Here is a 24,800-nt window from a genome sequence, read left to right as displayed (position 1 = left end):
AAGGAAAGAGAAACCCCGCCTAAAAGTCCAGGAGGGACTTCATAGGAGTCTCTTCATGAACCAGCATCCAGCCCTACAATGGAATCCCATGCACCAATTAAAAAGCATGCTGTTGCTGGGCGCAGTGGCTCAGGCCTGTAACCCTAGCACTTTGGGAGGCCAAGGCAGGTGGATCACTTGAGCCCAGGAGTTCAAGACCAGCCTAGGCAACCTGGCAAGACCCTATCTCTACAAAGAAACACAAAAATTTAGCCTAGGTGTCAGAGTGAGACCAAAAAAAATAAATAAATAAAAGCCATGCTGTCCATTTCTATATAATTGGCATGGAGAGACGTCTGCCGTGCACTGCTAAGCAAAGAAGGCTGCTTACAAAATAGTGCATATTAATAATAGCCCAAGATTTAAAAAAAAATTTTTTTCAGAGAAAACAAGTCTAGAAGGACGCATACCTTGTGGTTAGCAGGGGGCGGGAGGCTTACGAGTGGTCTTACTTCCCTGTTCCTGTTTATTGCTTGGATGGGGGGTGTGGTGCATGAGCATGACTTTTATAATTAGGCAGAACAATAACACTTGTTCAAAAGAGAACAAGGTGAGTCGGAATAGCTGGAGATGGGAAAGGAGGTAGTTAGAAAGCACGGGAGAAAGCAGGGGAGGAGAAAGACGCTGCAGAGGGTAGGAGGGAGCCCTGGAGTGAGCGGGAGGCAGGGAACTAGCTGGGAGCCAAGTCCCAGCAGGATGTGCCAATCGGCAGGGAGCCTCAGGGACAGAGAGGGAGGGCGAGCATAGGAAGAGACAGGCGCCCTCACCCCCTGCCCACTGGCTGTAGCTGGCTGGGTCCAAGCTGCTCACTGACCTTGCTGGGCTTCTCCTGGAGCACCCACGGTAACAATACTGCTCCTCCCAAGAGAAGCCCCCTCAGGAGCTTCCTCTGTCTCCCCGACTCCAGGACCACAGCATGGATTTCTTTTTTTCTTTCTCTTTTTTACAAATTAAAACTGCATCTCCCCACCCCTACAGGTGGGTTTGTAATTTGCTGTGCCAGAATCAGTCGGAGGGAGAGAAGTCCTTCGGGGCAGGGTCTTTAATAACTTCTGCTGCCCAAGGAATTGACTGCAGGGCCTGAAGGCTTAAGTGGGGGAGCTGGTGTGCATTCCTGCCTGTGGCCGGGGCTGCAGGGGTGGGAGTGTGGGGGGCTGTTCATAGAATGAGGAGGACATCTACACACAACTAGGCTCCTCCTAAGGGAAGTCCCTCAGTCCCAGAGCACCAATGCCTTAAGCCCTGGTTACCTGGGGGGCACGGGCCTCTTAGGTGGATCCTAAGCCCTCTTCAACCTCCTGGTTGGGTGCAGAGAGACAAGCCGCCTAGGACCTGTTGCCTGAGCCAGCTCTGGACTTTCTCAGTGCCTCTGTTTCCCCACTTATAAAAACAAAAGGGTAGGACACAGTGAAGTTTCCAGTCTCTTTTAATCCCAGCCGTCTGTGACATGCTTTCCCGTGCTCTCAGCAAGCTTTTGTGGATTTGTTTTTTGTTTTTTGTTTTTTTTAAAACAGAGTTTCGCTCTTGTCGCCCAGGCTGGAGTGCAGTGGTGCAATATCAGCTGACTGCAACCTCCGCTTCCAGGGTTTAAGCAATTCTCCTGCCTCAGCTTCCCAAGTAGCAGGGATTACAGGCATGCACACCATGACCAGCAAATTTTGTTGTATTTTTAGCAGAGATGGGGTTTCACCATGTTGGCCAGGCTGGTCTTGAACTCCTGACCGCAGGCGATCTGCCTGCCTCAGCCTCCCAAAGTGCTGGGATTACAAGAATGAGCCACAACGCCCGGCCACTTTTATGGGGTTTTTGACCAATTTTTGGAATTTAAAAATAGAGTTCACATAAAAATCCAGATGCCAGGCCAGGCGTGGTGGCTCACGCCTGTAATCCCAGCACTTTGGGAGGCCGAGACAGGCGGATCACGACGTTAGGAGATCAAGACCATCCTGGCTAACACAGCGAAACCCCATCTCTACTAAAAATACAAAAAATTAGCCAGGCATGGTGGTGGGCACCTGTAGTCCCAGCTACTCGGGAAGCTGAGGCAGGAGAATGTCATGAACCCGGAAGGCAGAGCTTGCAGTGAGTTGAGATCACACCACTGCACTCCAGCCTGGGCGACAACACAGCGAGACTCTGTAAAAAAAGAAAATCCAGTTTCCAGATAATCTGCAACCCTCATTCCTGCTGGGCAACCATTGGAAGGAGCCAATGGAGGCTGCCCCCCAAAGATGGACAGAGCCTCTCCATTTTGCCATAGCGTCTGCCACCTGATTTTCCTCCCAGCCCTTTCTCCAGCCCCTGTGGGCATGAGTTTACATCACCCCCCAACAAGTGCCTACTTTCCTACTCACTGAATGAGCAAAAACCACAGGCTTTTGAGTCAACCTAGTTAGGTCCAAATTCCAGCTCTAACACTCGAGACATTAGCAAGTCATTTGACTTCTGCATCTCATCTGTAAAATGGGTATTGTAAGAGACCACGTCTTATGCACGGCTGTCATACAGATTAAGGCAATGAATGCAAAGTCCTTAGCGCTGTGCCTAGCACACAGTGAGCACTCAGTATCTTAGCAGTGTCACTGTGCACAACCCTAGCTCTGGATGGGGCACACAGTAGGACCGCAGCCGATGTTTGTTAAGGAAGGAAGTATTCATGACAAGGATGAGACCTGGGAATGGATGAAGTTGCGGAATAGAAGCTTCAAGAGGCTCAGGCTGATGGGACCAAGGGAATAAAGGCCTCCTCTCCCAAGTGTGGGCGGGTGTGGGGCGAGCCAGCAAAGGCAACTTTACTCAGGGCGTCCAAGCCGCCGCCAGGGTCTTCGGGCGTTACCTTGGCGCCACCTTCTGGCTGATGCGCGCCTCACAGCCACCCCCTCCGTCCACGCACCGGGGAGGACCCTACACCCTGAAGAGGTTGGTACTCTCCACTATTTTCAGAACTGGCAGGATCCTTAGAACTCCTAGGGACCCATCATGCATCCGGGGACAAAAGCCCAGAACTGAGTAACTTTCCTGAGGCCACATAGAAAGCTCCTGGCCAGTCTCTATTTAGAACCAGAACGTGCTAACGCTGCCAAGAATAACCACCTCTTCCCTTCATTAGGGACGCTAAGAAAAACAAAATTGCACGTTGTTGTGCATGGGCTGTGCTGATTCTCAGGGGGAGCTTCTCCCAGAAGCAGATCCTGAGACTAGGGATGAATTCAGGTCGTTTATTTGGGAGTTGAACCCGGCAAGCACCAGTGGTGGAGAGGGGATGTGAGACAAGGAAAGGATGGGTATCAATGCAGAGTGCCCACTGGAGGCTCCATGGCTCAGTCCCTCCAGGGAGCCTCGGAGACACTGTAGAACACAGCTCACACTTGTCCCTCCCAAGGGCAAGGAAGCTTGAGCATTTATCCTCCCACTTTCAACCCTGGCTGGCTGAGAGTACTTCGGGGAATTAACTCCCCCATCTACATCTTACCTGGCCTGCCTCTGCACCAAACATGTTTTCAAGACCTGGAAAAGCCCTAAGGCAAGTGATCCCCGGTGCTTGCAGTCAGAAACTGGCTGCTTACACAGTATAGGAATATGAATGCTGGCTGGGTGCGGTGGCTCATGCCTGTAATGTCAGCACTTTGGGAGGCCGAGGCAGGAGGATCACTTAAGGTGAGGAGTTCAAGACCAGATTGGACAACATGGTGAAACCTGTCTCTACGAAAAATACAAAAAATTAGCTAGGCGTGGTGGTGCACACCTATCATCCCAGCTACTTGGGAGGCTGAGGCAGGAGAGTCACTTGAACCTGGGAGGTGGAGGTTGCAATGAGCTAGGGTGGCACTACTGCACTCCAGCGTGAGCAACACAGCGAGACAACATAAGAAAGAAAGAAAGAAAGAGAGAGAGAGAGAGAGAGAGAGAGAGAGAGAGAGAGGGAGGGAGGGAAAAGAAGAAAGATGAAGGCCAAGTATGAACCCTGGGTCAGCAGCATCAATACAACTGGGGAAACTTATCAGAATGCAGATTATTGATCTCCATCCCAGACCCTCAGAATCAGAAACACGGGAGGTGGGGCCCCACAGTCTTTAACAAGAACCACCATGCAGGGGGCTCAGATACACGCTCAGGTTTTGTTGTTGTTGTTGTTGTTGCTATTGTTGTTGTTGTTATTTTAGACAGAGTTTTGCTCTGTTGCCCAGGCTCTATAGAGTGCAGTGGCATGATCTTAGCTCACTGCAACCCCCGCCTCCCAGGTTCAAGCAATTCTCCTGCCTCAGCCTCCCAAGTAGCTGGGATTACAGGCACCCGCCATCATGCCTGGATAATTTTTGTATTTTTAATAGAGACGGGGTTTTGCCCTGTTGGTCAGGCTGGTCTCAAACTCCTGACCTTAGGTGATCTGCCCACCTAGGCCTCCCAGAGTGATGGGATTACAGACGTGAGCCACCGCGCCTGACCCACACTCAAATTTGAGAATCTCTGACCTAGGAGAGAACACAAGGGGCATCAATAGCGTCTGCTGCAGATATCGTCACCATTTGTCAGATAAGAAGTGAAGCAGTGAAAGTGACTCATCCAAGGTCACACAGATGACAGGTGGCAGGCGTGGGTCTTTGATCTCTTTCCACCATACCACCATAGAAGTGAACAGCACTCACACTTAGGCTCTAGGTAAGATATAAGAATTAGGTCCCAAAGTTCCCCTTCCCTACCACCACCACTTTGCTCCACTTTCTAAACCAAAGGCCTCCACCTGGTGCATCCAAATGGTTCTTAAAGCTCTTCTGGGAAGCCTGCCAAGCCAGGTGCCCCTCTCTTGGCTCCCAGCTGCCCTCACAGCCTCCATCAGGATAAGCCCTCTCCGTATCTCCCCTTGCCCCCCATCGCCCCACACCCTCCAGCCAGCAGGATGTGTTGGGGAAATCCAAAGCAGGTTCTTTCCTGGGAAAGGTTGAGACCCCTGGGTTAAACCTCACCTCGAACCTTTGTGCCATGGCACTTTGCATTGCTCTTCCTTCTCCTCCTTGTCCTCCAACCTTCCTCCCCTCCCCTCCCCTCCCCTCTGCTCCCACTCCATCTGCCGCTCCTCCTGGCTAGGCTCCCCCTCAGTTGGCTCAGCAGGAAAAGAGAACAGGATGGTTTATTTTTATCCTGAGATACTGCTGGGGGGAAGGGGATACCATCTGACCGAGAAGCAGTAGCTCCTGCAGCCACAGGAGGTCAGAAGGTGGTGACAGACCCAGGATCTCCCTGGGAAGGAACTACAGATGTCGGTTCCAGACAGTAGGCAGACCTGGGAGGAGCTCAGGACCCAGAGTGAGGAGCTCTGAGCATGGCACCACCAGACACTGCTGTGTGACTATAGGCAAGTCACTTCGCCTCTCTGGACCTCATTTTCACCTCTGTAAAAGAGGGAGGGATGCAGGCCCGCCCTGCTTGGGAAGGCTACTTTTGTGAACATGAATCAAATGGGAAGAGCACTTTGCAATCTCGATACCACATGTGAGCACCCATGGAAACCACCCTGGAGGGGCAGCAGCCTGGGGACATTCTTATTTATCTACAGAAAATGCCCTCATTCCGTGAGCCTGACAGCAGGTTAAACAGCTCATGTCACCCAGCATGTTCGCCCCCGTTTTTCTTTTTACATGTTTGATGATTTTTTAATTACATAAGCATTATGTGAATTCACTCTCCTTTTGGGAAAAAGATGAAGCATTATGGGAAAGCCAAATCTCCCTTTAACCAACCCTCCCCCGACCCTTCTTCCCCACCCCAGACGTCACCACTCTTCAAGCTGTGGGTTTTCTGTGTGTCCTTCCAGAACCCTTGTTATATCAATATATGATGCATATTGTATTTATACATATATCCATAGGCCATATACATACATAAAAGCATGTATTTTTTTTAAAAAGTTCCATACCCATCATCCAGCAGCATGCTCTTTTTTTCCTTACTCGACAGTGTTTTTGAGATTCTGTTGTATAAATATATTCTAATTTTATTTAGCCAGTCTCCTGCTGATGGACGGTTAAGCAGCTTCCAGTTGTTCACTATCACAAACAAATGCTGCAATGGGCATCTGTGTTTATGGCTTCCTGGGCGCAGGGAAGCCACCAGGATGCCTCTCTGGGCACCAAACTGCTGGATCGGAAGGTCTGGTGGATATTACTAAACCACACCCCCGACAACCACCACCAAACTTCTGCCTCTGCCTTTAATACAAGTTGGGAGACTGGATGGGCTCCAGGGTGAAGTGAGAGGTTCAAGGTGAACTGTTTCTGCATCCGGTGCCAGGTCTCCTGTCTCAAACTGCAGGGGTGCAGGCGGGAGGGGGTAGCTGTGCCCAGTTAGTGCCAGTCCCTCACCCTCACGCCACAGCAGCAGCAGCGCCAGGCTCTCTGGTCAAGTGCCTGGTTGCCCACGTGGCCACACTCCTGGGTGTGTGCAGCCTCACTGTCTCTCCTGCACTGAGATGCGACTCTCTTTGCCATCCTCCTGGGTGACTGGTTGGCATCCATGTAAAGTCTCCTGCACTGGAGCGGCAGGGTTGGAGCCAGGAAGATCGTCCGGAAAATTGATCTCCTGGGGTTCCTGCTTGGGGTGGGGGACCTGGGGAGGCAAGGTGTGAGGTCACCCCCAGCAACAGGGGCAGCTGTGCCTCTGAGGAGCCCCTCCCTGGGAAGCGGATCCCTTCCCCGAGCCCTCTCGCCTTTCCCAGACGGCGGGTCAGTGCTGATTCCTTGGGTGCCTTCTGCCCCCTGCTGGCCATACCAAGGGCGATGAAGAGCTTCCAGAGTGGGAGCCACTGGGCTTAAGGGGCTGCCACATTTGCTCCCACCCATTTGACCCAGCCCCAAGGCCCAAAGATGCAGCTCCCTAAGCATTGAATGCCAGGAAAGGAGTGAAGAACAGCCAGTGTTAGGCTCTGCCAGTGGTTCCAGGGGCAGTTCTGTGGGGGACTGAGCTCCGGATGGAAGGAGCATGGTGGGTGGGGGTGACAGTCCCCAATTCTGCTGCCACCCCACTGGCTGCAGGGACAGACTCTGAATCAGTTTTACTGCCCCATAGGCAATCGTGAGGCCATCTTTCCAGTTTGTCAAAACTCTGTCCCAGTTCTCAGGGGCGACCTACCTTATCGTTTGGCTTCTTGGCCACCTTTTCTAGAGGGAAAAAAAAAAGGATGGGGAGTTGGAGAGGCCAGATTAGGAAACAGGTGGTCCCCCCTCACTCCCCCATAACCTCCCCACCTGAGGACTCACTGATAAAGACCAGCACCAAGAGGAGGATGACAAACAGGATCCCCAAGCAGATGGGGATCACCACCAGGGCTCTCTGCCGATCCTGGGGACCTGGAGAAATCGGGACTTCAGCATGTACCCCTCACCTGCAGGGTCTCCCTACCCTAAACCTGCTGTGACTTGTCAGACTCCAGAATCCTCCAGCGTCAGAGCTCATCTACATCACAGGGTTCAAACCGCAGCCTTTGGGGAAATGTGGCTGGCAGATGTCTTTAAAGGAACCAGAACATTTTTTAATATTTGGAAATACTTGCCGACATTTTTAAACTGGGAGATAACATATTAAAACCTAGACATCTAATTACTCTTACGAACTGGGAAGATCGGGTTCCACCGGGCAGCCTCCCCACCTGGGAACCATCAGCTTGAAGCGAGTGGCGGCGGCTGTCACCACTCGCTCACCATGCTCCCCGCCACTCCCCGCTCTCTGCCCAATGCTGAGGTCTAGCATGATTCATGTCTGCATGGTGCTTTTGGTATAGAAGAGTGGAGGGGAAAGGTAAAGTATTTCTCGTGCCCAATTTTTTTTTCTAAGTGGGAAAAACAAAAGAAATACCAAAAGGCGGGGCGGAGACTAGGGTGAGGCAAGGGATGAAATTGTTTCAGGATAAAATTGATAGGGATGTCCAAAACACTCAGTCATCAAGATAAACACTCTTTTAATGCCATATTTTGAAAATCATCAGGCAGACACCAAGTCAGCAAACTATGGCCTGCAGGCTGGCTGCCCATTCGTTTCATTGGAACCAGGGCCAGGATTAGGGTAAGGTGAGCGAGGCAGGGTCGTGCAAACACTGAGTCGGATCCTGTTCTTTATTTAAATTGTTGCTCTCTTGCTCATCATAGATTTATTTGCATTAATTTTTATTTTTAAAAATATTGCATCAAAATGAATTTACCTTGATTACTACACTTTTATGGCACCTTCTTAAATATTGTGCCCAAGGGCAAGTGCCTTGCTCACCTCACTCTAGTCCGAGCCCTACAAACAGGAAAGTACAGTTTGAGAAAAAGCAAAGAGAATGTATTTTTCTTACTCCTGACCTTTTTCACTGATTTACATTATCTGATCTTTGCTGTAGGCCAACCTTCTCACTCTAAAATCAAAACCTACTAAGGAAGTAGTGTTATCATCCCATTTTACAGATGAAGAAACTGAGGCTAAGAGAGGGGAAGTGATTTGCCCAGGCTCCCAAGATAAGTGGCAGAGCTGTGATACCACACCCCCAAACTGCCTCTCCTCCCCCTTTTCCCATCCAGTGTTCCTGTGTGCCTCATCTCCCCCTTCAGTTCCCACTTTCCTAGGCTTTTTCCAGGGCCCATTGTCCAGGACTCACCACAGACAACATCAGTCTTGTTTGTGCCTGCCTGTTGCACAACCAGGTCTTTGGTCTCACAGCTATGCGCAGACACGTGCACAAATGCACACACACAGAGAAAGAAAGAGATATTAAGTTTCCCCAAGCATAAGATTTCTAACTCTAGAATGAGTCAGTCAACAATCAACAAATCCAGGTTCACTGAACACACAATACGTGCAACATCCTATGCTGGTTATTATAGGAATGACACAGACTCTGTTCTTACAGAACTTAAAAGTGCAGAGAAAAGATTATTGCACATCTTGAAGGAGTAATAAATAGGGGAGTCTATAATGAGTGCCATGCTTTGTGATCTAGGCAGGCTAAAGTGAGATGGGAATGGTTCCGAGGAAACAGAATCCACCAAGGCTGGAATGGAGAGATGATGAGTTCAGCTTAAGACAGTGTTACTCAACCTCAGCACCAGGGACATTTGGGCTGGATCATTCTTTACTGGGTCGGGGGGGCGGGGGCTGTCCTGTGCATTGCAGATGTTCAGCAGCATCCCTGGCCTCTATCTGCCAGATCCCTGTAGCATCCCCCTCTCCATTTGTGACAAATGAAATGTGTCCAGACATTGGCAAACATTCCACAGGGAACAAAACTGCCCCCTGTTGCGAACCTCTGGTTTAAGGGTCTTCCAGACAGACTTCCCCGCAGACATAAGACCTGAGTGGGCCCTAAAGGATGTAAAATTTGGATCAGCAGTGCAGTCCTGCTAAGTGGGACCATGTGATGTGGGGAAATCAGGCAGGTGGCATGCAGGATGGTGTTAGGAAACTATGGAAAATTGTGTCTTTAGAACCAGATCACTGGCAGGTGTGAAGTTTTCGACTGGATTCAGCTGGTCAGTCTCATCAGCATCCAACCAGGCGACTTCACTAGTGAGAGGATTCAGCTGCCTGAGAGCTCAGAGGAGGAGAAATTACAGAAGAGTGGCCAGTCAGGAGGCACAGCAAGCATCTAGATATGAGATGATGAAGACCTGGTCCAGGTGGCCCCAGGAAGAGTAGAGCAGAATGGACACAGGACGTTGCAAAGGAAAAATCATCTAAGGTGGGAGAAAGAGAGAGAATCTTTGAAGAAAGCATATACTTTAGCCTTTTTTTAATTTTTATTTATTTATTTTTTGAGACGGAGTCTCGCTCTTTTGCCCGACTGGCTGGAATGCAGTGGCGCGATCTGGGCCTAACTGCAGCCTCCCAGGTTCAAGTGATTCTCCTGCGTCTGCCTCCCGAGTAGCTGGGACTACAGACGCACGCCACCATGCCCAGCTAATTTTTGTACTTTTAGTAGAGACAGGGTTTCACCATATTAGCCAGGATGGTCTCCATCTCTTGACCTCATGATCCGCCCGCCTGGCCTCCCAAAGTGCTGGGATTACAGGTGTGAGCCACCGTGCCCAGCCTACTTTAGTCTTACATGAGTAGAGCATTCAGGAGTTTACAATACACTTTACATGTTTTTAGCTCAAGCCTTGTGAAATGAAAGTCATTCTCATTTCCCAGATGAGGAGACTGAGGCTCCGTGAGGGTCACACACTTACTGAACTGTAATCAGATTTGTAAGCCAGTGTACTGGTTCCATTAATACTATACCACTGGGGCCCCCAGTTATCAGTCAACATTTATCAGTAAAAATTTGAGCACCTACTATGCATCAGGTACTGTTCTAGGAATAGGGGATGTATCAACGGAAGGAAAAAAAAAGGCCAAGTCTCTACATTTAAGGAATTTTCAATCTATTAGGGAAAGGCAGACAGTTAACAAATAAAATGTATATGGTATACTCCTATTTGTGCAAAAGTAAAAGGAGGGAGATTGTGTGTGTGTGTGTGTGTGTGTGTGTGTGTGTGTGTGTGTTGTGTGTTGGTTTGTTTATATGTAGAATCTCTGGAAGGATACGCAAGGAACAATGGCTCCCTCCAGAGATAACTGGGAAGCTAAGGGGCAGGGATGGGAGAAAGACATTGCTCTGGCTCTTTTGTGCCTTCTGTCCCATGTGCCTATCTTGCCCATTTTTAAAAATCAAATGCCAAAAGTTAATGGGGCAGGTGTTTGTTTTTTGAGACAGAATGTCGCTCTGTTGCCTAGGCTGGAGTGCAGTGGTGCTATCTCGGCTCACTGCAACCTCCACCTCCCGGGTTCAAGCGATTCTCCTGCCTCAGCCTGCCGAGTAGCTGGGATTACAGGCGCCCACCACCACACCCAGCTAATTTTTTCATATTTTTAGTAGAGATGGGTTTTCACCTTGTTGGGCTGGCTGGTCTTGAACTCCTGACCTCAAGTGATCCACCCACCTTGGCCTCCCAAAGTGCTGGGATTACAGGCGTGAGCCACCACACCTGGCTTGCCGCCCGTGTTTAAGGTATTCCAGGCAGATGAGTTTGACGGAAGAGAATGAACAGTGTGTTCAGAGGATTGCAAGTAGCATGAAGCTGTGCGATGCAGGAAAGAGATCAGGAATGCAGCAGGAAGGTCTGATGCCATGCTAAGGAGTCTTGGTTCCAACAGAAAGATAGGAAGCATCTCAAATAGGAGAGTGTTATGACCTGAAAGAAACTGTCGCACGTTCATGTTGGCAATAGGATGAAGAGAGAACCAGCTGGAGGGCAGAGAGCAGAAGCAGGGAGGCCAGGAGGCAGAAAAGGCATCACCCAGACCACAGTGATGAAGCCCAAACTAAAGTGACAACAGTGGAGACAGTGAGTATGTTCCCAAAACATGTAGACAGTCAGAGGGCAGGACCAGGTGTGGGTTTGGAGCTGGATATAAGAGAGGGAGGCCCTCAGGGTGAGCAGCTAGAGCCCAGAAAGCCCTAGAAAGCCAGGTAAGGTGAAAGCAAGAGGAGGAAAACTGAGGAGAAGCAGGAGGGGCAGAAGGAAAGCTAAGATAAGTGTCCCAATACTCCCAGAATAGGAGGCTCTCATGAAGCGAGAGGTCAACAGTGTCTATTACCTCAAAGAGAGAGCAGGCAAGAAAAATGTGGAAACGTGCCCATATGGTTGGCCATGAGGCCACTCTGCAGATGCTTCACAAGTGCATGAGTACGTGTGGACCTCTGGGAGCGGGGACAGGACAGGTGGCTGGAGAATGGAGGCAGCTCCATGCCACTCTTAGAGCAGGAAACACAAGCGATGAGTGCTTATACCTTGTCCAAGGGCGACACTTTTCAAAAGCAGATGACACATTGGAGAAGAAGCCGACCGGGCAGGGCTCACAGATGGTATCAGAAACCCCTGTAGCTGGGAGTGGGTGGGGAGGGGGACATTAACCATCACAGTGGACCACCTGTCAAGCTCACAAGGGAGCCAGTGGCCAGGCAGGACGGGAAGAGCTCCTGCCTTGAACACTCTTCCCCTGATGTGGTGCTGCCCCCAACAGCTGCAATCCCCAGGAGGATTTCTCCCATTGCCCTTCAAAGGCAGATGCCCATGGCAGGAGGAAGAATGAACAAGGTCCCATCTGCAGCTCACTCCAGTGGGGATGCCGACATAGGTTGGAGCCTCCGCTTCCTCTGCCTCTGGAGCTAAGTGCCCACTGCCCAGCCCCTCACCCTGGGCCCTAAGCTCCTCTGTCCCACCTCCAAAACTGATTCCCAGATGAGCCACTTACCAATCTGCTTGACCCCAAAGCCAGGCAAGCATGAGCGGTGCGGGACACAGCTCTCACAGGACTCACTCGTACAGTGCAGGCCTTCTTCACAGGTGCAGATGGTGTCTGTTTCTGAGGTGCCCTTCTGCTGGACCTGAAGCCCTAGGTCTGAGAAGAGAAGGGCAGGAAGGATGGGAACACCCCACTGGACCATAGTCTGAGCCTCACTCCCCACATTGCCTGCTCTTTCTTCCTCAGACCCTCTTCCAAGTAGAGATGGCAATCAAATCATTTAATGACCAGTACAAGCCGGACTCCAACCAATCAGAACAAACCCTGGCTACATAAAATTAGAATGGCTGCATTGTTGGGAATATCAGCTGCAATATCAACCCGGCTCCCAAGCGTCCCTTTCCCAACAGCCCACGCACTGGGGTCGCAGTATTTGTGCTGGTGGCAGCGTGTCTCTCTATTCCAGGTGTCTAGGAATTCGCTTTCACCGCAAGGAAGGCATTCTGTTTCGGTGAACTCTGTGCAGTCACTCACCAGTTTCTGTCCTGGAAAACATCAGGAAATGAGGGAGGGCTCTGGCCAACTCCATGAGTCAGACACTAACCACACAATGATCAGGCCAGGCTTTAGGGTAGGGGATTCAAAGATGAAAGTCTTGGACCCTTCATAGTCAGGCAAGGAAGATGGAGGAGCTGGGATCCCTAGTTCAGGGTAGACAGAGGTTTACCTGGTAGAGAGGGAACCCAGAACATTCTGACAGTGAAGCAGGACTGGGAAGTGGGTTGTTTCAGATTTGAGTTTACAGTTAACACATGGGGTCTGCGTCTGCCACCAAAGCAAAGGGGGGCTCCATGATGGGGCTAGAGGGTTGGCATCTCACCTGGCTGGCACAAAGAACAGCACTGACTGTTTATTAGGTACTGTTTTTCTCTGCATGCAGTGGGTGGTTCTGGATAGACCTAAAAACAGAATGGTGCAATTTGAAGGGATCTTGAAATCTCCGCTGTAGCCTCTTCAGCAGAAAGGTAAAAGTCATCCAGGACAGAGGCTGCAAACTGAAGTGCAAGTCAAAACAGAAAGTGGAATCTGCATGATATTTGGAATGTTTGTTTTCAAGTAAATTGCCTGATTATAATCGCACCCAGAGAATCATTTTGATATTTTACAAAGCAGTGGTACTGGAAACTCACACATTCTCTGAACTGAACAGAATTCCTTTGGGCTTGATGCCTGAGTCACTCCTCTTCCCAAAGATCCCATTGGATATGGGGACTCCAGCAGCTCCCCTGGAGTCCTGAAGCTAGGTGACTTCAGCTGGCCCTAGTGCTGTTTGGGGCTATGTTTAGCACTTGGCCTCTTCCTCCTATTCTTCTGCTTCCCTTCCTGCTCCTTTCCAAGACCCATCATGTTTTCTTCCTTCAACTCCTCATCATCTGCTCATCCAGCCCTTCCCTCATAAAATGCTAGAATGTAAAGCTGGAAGGGTAAACTCACACTCTTTCATTTTACAGATAGTTGAGACTGAGCACCAAAGAGGAGGGTCACTTGCCCAGAGTTTCACAGTGACAGAGTCCAAATGAGAACTCAAGTCTCAATGCTCCCTCTCTCCATCAATTTGTGTTTCATCTTCACCATTTTACTACATCCAGGTACCACCCATGCTATTAATTACTTCTTGTTAATTTCAATACTTTTATTTTCTTTTATTTTTTCAGACAGGGTCTCGCTCCATCACCCAGGCTGGAGTGCAATGGCACCATCTCAGCGCACTGCAACCTCTACCTCCCGGATTCAAGCAATTCTCCCGTCTAAGCCTCCTGAGTAGCGGGATTACAGGTGTGCACCACTATGCCTGGCTAATTTGTGTATTTTTAGTAGTGATGCGGTTTCACCAGGTTGACCAGGCTAATCTCAAACTCCTGACCTCAAGTGATCTGACTGCCTTGGCCTCCCAAAATGCTGGGATTACAGGCGTGAGCTACCATGCCTGGCCAGTACATTTACCTTAAATGTAAACCTTACATCATCGCCAAGAGACAAGAACCAGTATCACTTCTCATAAATAAAAGGTAACCCTAAAAATAAATTATGAGGAAGCAAAACAAGGTTATCAAACCCCAGCTGGTTGCTTTGCTTGCTGAAGGCCCTCCACCCCAGGCCTGCTCTTGATTTTTGTTTTAAAAGGAGGATTAGCAAGGCTTTGAGAGGCATTAACTCTATTCTAGCTCCAGAGACTTCCTCTTTGAAAAAATGAGAAAGATTTTTAAAAGAACTGTAAAGTGAGTATATGTTTAATTATATGTCCATGTGCTCCTTAAAATCGTCCCACACTTTGGGAACAGCCAGGGAAAAGAACACAAGTTTGAGAGTCAGACAGCTTTAGACTCCAGTCCTGACTTTGACTTTGTAACACTTTGTTATTTTGCTTCTCTTAGCCTCAGTTTCCCTGTCTCTAAAATGGGAGTAATAATGCCTGCCCTGCAGGTTGGACTGTGAAGATAAGAAAGAATACATGTATATGGCCTGGCACAGTGTCGGGAACATAGTAGGTGCTCATTAAACAGCAATTTTAATCATCATTCATTTGTATCTGCTTGCATGATATATGGCCAGCACCCCGGCTACCTGGCTGGCTGTTCAGAATCCTGCCTAACTGGTGGCTCTCATTCAACCTGGGTATCTCAGCAAATTACTTACAGAAATGTGTCTTACCCAAAATGGGAAAGGAAATAGAAAAAGCCACTGCCCCCCACCAGCTCATCGCAAGACACCATCCTGTGAACGTGGAGCTCCCACACTCCCAAAGATAGGAAAGTCCTTGATACCATCTTCAAACACATGAGAAATAAAGCCCTCCTCTAAAAGCCTGTCAATCCCCCGTTCTCACTCCCCGTAGTTCTGGTCCTTCTGCCACAAAAGAGCTCAGGACCAGAGCTTGAAGACTCTCACTATCTGAGAGGCAGGCTCAGGAATCATGCAGATGTAGATTCACACCCAGGTTCTTCCATTAGCTAGCTATGGGACCTTTGGCGAGACAATCCCCCTTTCTGAGCCTCAGTTTGCCAGTCTGTATAATGGGGGAGTTGTGGGAAATCAGACAAAGAAATCAGACAAAGAAAACAGGCAGTGTTTGGCTTAGAGCCTGACACACAAGAAGCCCTCAATAGATAGCTTCTGACATTGTCACAGCCCAACCTCTACCTGGAGCCAAAGTTGGGAGTTATGAGGGCAGACTCCGCTCTTGAGAAGCCTGGGTCACACCCTTCACCCCACCTCCTCTGGCTTTTCCTCCACTCCTACCACAAGGGCCCCCCTTTACCTCTTTTCCAGCTCCGCCCTCCCCCTGCCTCCCTGCTCCCTAAGAGCCATTGCTTCAGGTGAAAGTGAAAGCTGTGGGACCAAAGCAGCCTCCCCACTCCCTCTCTTCCCTTGCTGCCGACCCCCCACACCATGGATCATTCCTGCCCAGGCTTCATGCCGGAATCTACAGCCCTCAAAAGTAGGGGGAGGCCAGAGGGGCTGGGATGAGGGAGTCAGGTACTTGGGGGATTCCCAGCCTCCAGAATGAGGAACTACAAAAATACATTTAAACAAAAAGTAAGTCAAGTGTAGGCTTCTGAAAATCCCGGAGATATGCTTGGTTGGCTCCGAGCCCTTCTGATGCCTGGAGAAACCCCTGGTTTCTCCAGCCCTCTGACCACCAGCCCTGGTCAAAGCCAACCAGAACCCTGGTCTCCTAACCCTTTATTGGGTCCCATAAACTGTTCATCTCCCCCAGGGGTCCCCTGAATTTATGTCATCTTAAATTCAGGAGAAAAAGGCACAGCCCTGGGGATTCCTTCTAGGTTGGAACACCCAAGATAGGGTTCAGGGCGGGGGGCGATGTTAAAAGCTCCTTGTCGTCTCAAAAAAGTACCTGGGTCTCTGCACCCATCTCTTTTCCCACAAGATGCCCTGGAAGAAGGCAGCCCCAGCTGGCAAGGAGATGATAACCACTTACAGAGGCTGGCATCTGTCCACAATAAGAAGGGGACAGGAAACGGGCCAGACCCGCCCCTTCCCTGGGTCCGCCTCACTTCCCGCCCTCTGAACCCCCTACCAGTCTCTGTGTGGCCAGCCTCTGAGACTCCCTAAACCCATCCACGCCGTCTAGGCACTCTTGTGCAGCCGATGCCTTCCCTGTGCGACCCCTGTAGGCCACCCGGGACCCCAGCCCGGGAGAAGAGAGAGGCAGCCCACCCCATTCAGCCTGGAGCGGGGGCACCTTGCCCAGCTCCCACCCACCCTCCTGCCCCCACAAAAATCAGCCAGGAAGGTCTCTCCCCCGAAGTTTTGCTTCCCCTTCCTTCTCATTCCCCACTCCCAAATCCCGTCGGGTGGGGGTAAAAACAACTCACAGCGGTCAGCAAGCAGCCCCAGAGGACGCACTGCAGAGGCAGACGAACCATGGCGAGCTGAGACCAGACGGCAGGACCACTGGGGGCCGGAGCGAGGCCTCTGCTGACTCCCCTGCCCCTGCCTTGGGCCCGCCCAGGAAAGAGGCGGGGTCTTCAAAGACCAATCGCGGTCCACCTATCGGGGGGGCAGAGCCCCCAGCAATTCACCGCGCAGGGATTTCCCCAGAACATTCCCAAAAGTCTGATTCCCCCCGGGAGTTTAGGGACGCGTCTTGCGTCCTCCTCCTTAGGGGAGGAGGCATGGTCCCAGAGACAGCCCTTCTTCTTTGCCCCCAGGTCCCTCCCACAAAGGCCAAGCCGAGGCAGGCCAGGAGCTAGCCTGCTTCCAGGGAGCGGAGAGAGATCCCATGCGTGCTGGGGCCCGCCACAGGGACCCTCACGGTTTTCCCCTCCCTGCCCCCCTCTCCGCTGCCTCTAGGTATCCTCGCAAAACCGAAAGGGTCTCCACTGCGGAGAGACCTGAGGAAGTTCCCCCGACACTACCACGCAGAAAACGGGAAGGCCACAGCTGGGGTATGGGGAGGCGTTTCAAGGAAAAGAGTTTCCCAACTCATAATTTCACTCCTTCAAAGGAAATTCCCTCGTGTGGGCGCGTCGTCTCAACTTCCCATGCATCCATCCATGCATCCGTGCGTCCTCACCTCATTCCATTCCATCCCACCTCCCACCCAGCACATGGAGACAAGCATTTATTAAGAGTAAGGACCGGGCGCGGTGGCTCACGCCCGTAATCCAGCACTTTAGGAGGCCGAGGTGGGCAGATCACTTGAGGTCAGGAATTCGAGATCAACCTGGCCAAAATAGTGAAACCCCATCTCTACTAAAAATACAAAAATTAACCGGATGTAGTGGCGTTCGCCTGTAATCCCAGCTACTCGGGAGGCTGAGACAGGAGAATCGCTTGAACCGGGGAGGCAGAGATTGCAATGAGCCGAGATCGTGCCACTGCACTCCAGTCTGGAAGGCAGAGCAAGACTCCATCTCGGAAAAAGAAAAAGAAAAAGAAAAAGAAAAAGAAAAAAAGGTGGGGGCCAGGCGCCGTGGTTTACGCCTATAATCGAACACTTTGGAAGGCCAAAAAGGGAGATTGTTTGAGGCCAGGCGTTCAAGACCACCTCGGCAACATGGCAAGACCCCCATCTCTACAAAAAAAAAAAAAAAAGTTTTAAAAGTTAGCCAGGCATGGTGGCAAACACCTGTAGTCCCAGCTACTCAGGAGGCTGAGGCAGGAGGATCGCTTGAGGCCAGGAGGTCAAGGTTGCAGTGAGCCATGATTGCAATAATTGCAGCACTGCACTTCAGCCTGGGCGACAGTGCAAAACCCCATCTCAAAAAAAAAAAAAAGGCCGGGCGCGGTGGCTCACGCCTGTAATCCCAGCACTTTGGGAGGCCGAGACGGGCGGATCACGAGGTCAGGAGATCGAGACCATTCTGGCTAACACGGTGAAACCCCGTCTCTACTAAAAAATACAAAAAACTAGCCGGGCTAGGTGGCGGGCGCCTATAGTCCCAGCTACTCGGGAGGCTGAGGCAGGAGAATGGCGTGAACCCGGGAGGCGGAGCTTGCAGTGAGCTGACATCCGGCCACTGCACTCCAGCCTGGGTGACAGAGCGAGACTCCGTCTCAAAAAAAAAAAAAAAAAAAGAGTGGGCCAGCCTTTTGTGGCATTATAAAACACTTTAAGAATGTTAGGACACTTGGGACCCTCTCATTTTGCAGAAACACACACACTTGTGCCTACATTTCCTGGGTTCATGACCTCTGAAGATGTTCTTTTTTTTGTTTTGTTTTGTTTTTAGGTGTTTTTTGTTTCTTTGTTTGTTTTGATGGAGTCTCGCTGTGTTGCCCAGGCTGGAGTGCAGTGGCGTGATCTTGGCTCACTACAACCTCTGCCTCCTGGGTTCAACCGATTCTCCTGCCTCAACCTCCTGAGTAGCTAGGATTACAGGCAGGCGCCACCATGCCTAGCTAATTTTTGTATTTTTAGTAGAGACGGGGTTTCTCCATGTTGGCCAGGCTGGTCTCGAACTCCTGACCTCAGGTGATCCGCGTGCCTTGGCCTGCCAAAGTGCTGAGATTACAGGTATGAGCCACCACGCCCGGCCCTCAAGATGTTCTTGAACCAGTGTTAACACTCTGCTTTGCAGCATGGAACACCTGGGTTCTGGTGGAGGCTCTGCCTCTGAAGGACTGTGTTCCCTTAGGCCTGAATTTTTCTACAAGGAAAACTTAGAAGCTTGAACTAGACAACGGTTGGGATGATGACCCTCCAAGCTCTCAATTTCTGGAACAGGCCAAGAAGTCAGACCACACAGATCAGGGAAGATGGAAGGGGAGAACGCTTCTAATCCCATTCTTGTGGCTTCTGCTGTTAAGGGCACATTTGCATCTTGTGGATTCTGCCTCTAGGATCCATCCCCTATTTTCTGTCACCTCTGCCACTGTCCTAATTCAAAGGCTGCCATCTTTCATCTGGACTGTCCCAACAGCCTCCCTCATTCCACAGGACGTATTGAGCATCTACTATGTGCCAGGCAACTCTTTACACTGCTGCAATTCTCTTGATAAACTCCAGATCTGATCGACTGGGACACTTTCTTGCATAAAAACCTCTTTGGGTTTCCCTACACCCTCAGGATGATCCAAACTCCTCATCCTAGCAGAGCACACCCTTCCCCACTCAGCCCCAACCTCTCTTTCTATACTAACTTCCTGCCATGTCCTCCCATGCACACTGGCTTCAGCCTCTCCCCACTTCCCAGACACACAATCTTTTTTCCTTACAGTTTGTCTCATTGATCTTGATGTTCCTTCCTTTTCTTCTCCTTTCTTAAGTTTAAATGTCACCTCCTCTTAAACTTTCCCCAACTCCCTGAGACAGAGGTAGGTATTCTACCCCACCCCACCTCCTCCCCCATGTTGCCACAGCACTTAGCATGCCAGACCATAACTCCTTCTGCCTGGTCCCATTTGACTGTGAGCTCCCTGAGGACAGGACTGGATCTTTCCCAGTCCTAGGTACATAATAGGACACCAACATACGGGTGTCAAATGAATGAATAAATGAATGAGTGGATTCAGCAACTTCTCATCCTAAGTACAGCCTCCATCATGAAAAAGAGTTGGTGGCAGGGGGTGCAAAGCTGGTAATCTCAACACAGACCTCAAGCTGCAGTGGCCTCTTGAGGATGGTGGTCAGATACCAAAAGGCCAGAAACTCTTGAAATCAGGGTCCAGGGAACTTCATTAAAGCCACCCAAACATGCCCAGGATAAAGAGAAGATTAAAATATATTTTCCCTTTTTAACACACTTTGAAAAAAACAAGTACGGTTTTAAATCCTTTGGGAGAGGGGCGTTACTATAATGATTTCAGCCATTACTTATTCTTTATTTGCTTGATTCCAAAATTGGGCCTTTCACAAAACTGCCTGGGGAAGTAAGTACACAGAATTAAAACATTAATTATATTATATAAAACATATCATAGCAGCAATTAAAGCAGCTTAAATTAATGTGTGAAGGAATAAATGTTAGCCTTCGGGTTGCCCCATGGGGCGAAGACCAGATAAGACAAAGGAAAGATATTTTAGTGCATACATATCCTGAGGAGGCAAGTGCTGGTGGGCACAGGCCCAGAGAAGGCCTAGAATCTTGCTGAGCTGAGAAGAGTGTGCTGGAGGAGGAAAGCAAGAAGATGATTTAAGGGAAAGCGGCAATATTTGGAGGCCAATCAAAAAGGGAACAATGAAGGGTTCAGCAATAGGAATGGAGCAAAGGACATTCAAAAGAGTAGGGAGCCAGGCTTTTGGAAACACAGAGATGAAATGGCCTTTGTAGGGAGGTGGGTTCACAGGGCCAGATGAATGGGTGAGGAGCACGCCTAGAGGTCCAGTGTCCACAGCGCTGCCAGAATCTGGCATCCAGAGTGTTCTGTCCAATATGCAGATCCAATTGTGTTGCTCCAAGGTTTAAAGTGGCTCTCCAGGGCCCTCACTCTTTAAACTTGCAGAGCTGCAAGGCCATGGGCCTCCTGGTCTACATCTCTAAGCATCCTTCCTGTCTTCCCCTTCACGCTCCAGCCCCACTCCCTTGATGTCCCATGCTGTCATCTCTGCCTGGAGAGCTCCCTTCCCACTGCCACTCTCCTTTCACCTGGCCAACTCTTTCTCACCCTTCAAGGTCCATCTCAGGCGACCCTCCTCTGGAAATCTCTCTCTAACAACCAGCCTATCCCCCTGTGCTCTCTCAGAACCTGGGGCAGCTTTACCCAAGCAAGACTCTAGCCCGACCACGCTGTATTTCAATTATTCTGTTTACTTGTGGAGCCAGTGTATTGAGGCAATTCAACTCCGTGGGGCATAATAATGAAGATTTTCTCCCCTAATCTCTGCCTTCAGTCATGCTGTGTTGAATCTCCGTTTTCCATCCCTTAATGACATTTTGGGCAGACTGCATTACTTTGGATCACTTTCTGTTGTTAAACCTCCATCCTTTAGAGCTTTATTCTCAAACTCAATTTAAATCTTATTTTATCTTCTCTTTTACTCATTCAAGAGTTGACTTGAGCCAGGACTCTGCCTGCTAGGAAGAAAAGGACTTGGTGGAGGTGGGGGGATGGTCTGATTAGGAGACACACCCTACCACCCCAACCCCGACCCTGTGTCCATATATGGTTTCTCATGGGCAAATGAGTAAGTTCCTCAGTGGCTTCTCCACTGCACAGTTCTGACAGGGTCATCCAGCCCAGGTTTGACCTCTCCTACCTCACCCCACCACCTGGGGCCTGCCACTGTCCTGACCCTCTTGCCCAGCAGTCAACCTGTTTGAGTAGGCCACCAGAAAAGTGCTCCAGCCAGGCCAATTACTGCAATGTCCACTTGACCTAGAGAAGCTCACGCATCCAGTCAGCTACACCACAATGCGCCTCTTCTCACCTCTCCACTCCCCTGCTCAGAGAGGCACAGTCCACTGCCCACAGTCTACCCCCCACCAGGGAACAGCATCCCAGAACCCCATGCTTGCAGTCATCTCTCAATCTCCACAAGGGACTTCCTTTGAATTTCTGCCACCCCACCTTTAACAGAGAGGGGAGAAATTGCCTTCTGCTATAAACACCAGACTACTCAATAAAACCAAGGACCTCCTCCCTCCCCAAGATTGCTGTATGGACAAGGAAGAGAAAATGGGGATTTGGGGCTGTGGGTATAGAGCCAGTTCTGCCTCGTTTAGTAAACCTGGAGGGAAACTATCTGGCTCCCTAGAATACAGGGTACAGAGGGCCTGTTGGCTTTGGCTGTGGGTCAGCCATGTTGCTGATTCCTAAGGGACGAGGAATTTGCACTCAATTGCCTTTGAATCAGGCCATCCCTCACTTCTAACCCGGAATTGCGGAGAGGAGGAACAGTGTCTCCTTTATCTTTGTAACCTGACACCCACACAGAGTCTGAACATCTGCCAGATGCTGAACAGGTATTTGTTGAATAAACGCAGAACTATAGAGTAATGAGGCTGAAGGGATCCCTCAGACCCACCTGCTCATTCCCACACCATCCTGGGTAGCAACCCATCTCCATAAGATGACAGGGCTCTCTAACTGGGATTCCCAGGCCTAACCATGGACAAAAAGCTTTCCCTTTAGCTCACCAGTATCGGGTGGGAATTTATCAAAGGGAACTAAGAAACTCAGAAAAGAACCCAAGCAGAAATTTGGAAAACCCAAGAGCCAGCAAAACAGATGGGAGAACAAAGTAGAGAATGTCTTGATCCTTATCTGGTTAAAACCACTTACTCCTCTGATTCTGATCCCAACACAAGGAGGCCTGGAGCCTGGTCCTCAGCCCTCCCAGACTCTGATGTCTGGAAGAAGAGATGCTTTGGTTGCAGGGGAGAGGATCCAAGTTTTTACCATGACCTCAAGAGCCTGCATGACCTGGCCATTGGCAACCTCGGTTTCCACCTCAGAGCTTTGGCTTGGTGCCCCCTCTGCCTAAAATGCCCCTCCTCCCACCCTTCATCTGCTGACTCTTCCTCACCATTCATGTCTCAGAGAGGCCTTCTCTGGCCATCTTATCTAAAATGAGTTTCCTCCACTACCCACACACCTCCCCCACCACTGGCTTCTCTTGTAGCACCTGTTCTAATCAGAGTTGTCCTTGCAAACAAGAGAAGACATAGAAGTGAACTTAAATAAAAGAGGACACTATTGAAAGGGTGTTGGGCAGCCCAGAGAACTGACAGGAAGACTCAAGGGAGGAACCCAGGCAAAACCACAGGAGGCGGGGAATAGATGAGACTCTGCCACAGAAAAGTTCTATAAACCATCTCTGTGCCAGTCTACCTCCAAGACAGCCTTCAACGATCCCTACCTCCTGGTCTTCACACCCTTATGTAGTTCCCTTCCTTGTTGTACCCTGGTCTGTGTGACCAACATAAACCAGCAGGAGTGTAGGTCACATCAAGATTAGGTTACAAACCCACTGAGGTCGGGTGCAGTGGCTCATGCCTGTAATTCTAACACTTTGGGAGGTCAAGGAAGGAAGGGTCACTTAAAGCAGGGAGTTCGAGACCAGCTGGGCAACATAGCAATAATTCATCTCTACGAAAAAAAATTTAAGGCCGGGCGCGGTGGCTCAAGCCTGTAATCCCAGCACTTTGGGAGGCCGAGACGGGCGGATCACGAGGTCAGGAGTTCAAGACCATCCTGGCTAACACGGTGAAACCCTGTCTCTACTAAAAAATACAAAAAACTAGCCGGGCGAAGTGGCGGGTGCCTGTAGTCCCAGCTACTCGGGAGGCTGAGGCAGGAGAATGGCGTGAACCCGAGAGGAGGAGCTTGCAGTGAGCTGAGATCCGGCTACTGCACTCCAGCCTGGGTGACAGAGCAAGACTCCGTCTCAAAAAAAAAAAAAAAAAAATACAAAAAACTAGCCGGGCGAGGTGGCGGGCACCTGTAGTCCCAGCTACTCGGGAGGCTGAGGCAGGAGAATGGCGTAAAAACCCGGGAGGCAGAGCTTGCAGTGAGCTGAGATCCGGCCACTGCACTCCAGCCTGGGCGACACAGCGAGACTCCGTCTCAAAAAAAAAAAAAAAAAAAAAAATTTAAATAAAAATAAAAGGACTGAGGCTTCCATCTTATGTGTGCACTCTCTCACTCTTCTTTTTCTCTCGTCTCTCTCTCCTTTCTCTCTCTTCTCTCTCTCTCTCTTCTCTTTCTCTTCTCTCTCTCCTTTCTCTGTCTTCCTTCTCTCTTCTCTCTCTCTCCTACTTTCTCTCTTTCCTTTCTCTCTCTTCTCTCTTCTCTTTCTCTCTTCTCTCTCTCCTTCTCCTTTCTCTCTCTTCTTTCTCTCTTCTCTCTCTCCTTCTCCTTTCTCTCCTCTTTCTCTCTCTCTTCTTTCTCTCTCCTTCTCTTCTCTCCCTTTCCCTCTCTTTCTTCTGTCTCTCTTCTTTTTTTCTGTCTCTCTCCTCCTTTCTCTCTCGCTTCTTTCTCTCTCGCTTCTTTCTCTCTCTTCTCTCTCTCTCTCTCGCTCTCTCTCTCCTTCCCACTCCCCTCTCCCCCACCCCCTTCGTGGCCTCCAGGCCCTCTGGGGAAGTAGCTGTCTGCCATGTCATGAGGACATTCAGCACTCAGGCAGCCTATGGGGAAGTCCATATGGCAAGGATTCAAAACTTCCAGCCCTCAGCCACATAGGAAGTGGAAGTGGAAGTGGAAGTGGACCCTCCCGCAGCAGTCAAGCCTCATATCACTTCAGCCCCAGCTGACACCTTGACCCCAATGGCGATCTAATCAGAACCACCCAGTTAAGCTGCTTCTGGATTCCTGATCCACAGAAACTGTGAAATAATAGATGTTTTCTTGTTTCAAGCCACTAAGTTTTAGGTCAATCTCTTACCCAACAATAGATAATGAACACAATTTCTAACTGCCCCTGAACTTGAGCATCACTCCCTCAAGGTTCAAAGTCTTGGGAAAGGAATCAGAGTGGCCACACCTGGCTTACACCCCACATTCTGTGCCTCCTTGGCTTCCTTGTCAAATCCCCTGCC

At 50.1% G+C, this 24,800-nt stretch overlaps 1 protein-coding gene across 6 annotated transcripts; it reads right to left on the bottom strand.

Annotated features, from left to right (window-relative positions):
• Positions 1–5,911: 5,911 nt before the first annotated feature.
• Positions 5,912–16,775, bottom strand: CD40 (CD40 molecule). 6 transcript variants are annotated; one of them, XM_005569217.4, is made up of 9 exons: positions 16,695–16,775; positions 13,178–13,256; positions 12,717–12,842; positions 12,307–12,453; positions 11,843–11,936; positions 8,669–8,730; positions 7,281–7,382; positions 7,165–7,193; positions 5,912–6,642 (listed from the first exon to the last, which is right to left on the bottom strand). In XM_005569217.4, the coding sequence occupies exons 1-9, from the start codon at positions 16,743–16,745 to the stop codon at positions 6,484–6,486; spliced, it is 849 nt and encodes a 282-aa protein (XP_005569274.2). In that variant the 5' UTR covers positions 16,746–16,775; the 3' UTR covers positions 5,912–6,483. The 6 variants fall into 6 exon arrangements, 4 of the variants coding, with proteins under 4 accessions (XP_005569274.2, XP_005569275.2, XP_065379294.1 ...); XM_005569218.4 differs by having other exon boundaries at positions 7,293–7,382; XR_012419474.1 differs by lacking the exon at positions 11,843–11,936.
• Positions 16,776–24,800: the final 8,025 nt, after the last annotated feature.

This window comes from Macaca fascicularis, chromosome 10 (assembly GCF_037993035.2).
Source record: "Macaca fascicularis isolate 582-1 chromosome 10, T2T-MFA8v1.1".
NCBI lineage: Eukaryota > Metazoa > Chordata > Mammalia > Primates > Cercopithecidae > Macaca > Macaca fascicularis.
The sequence above is the reverse complement of the archived record's forward strand: the minus strand, read 5'-3'. Positions and strand labels throughout refer to the sequence as shown.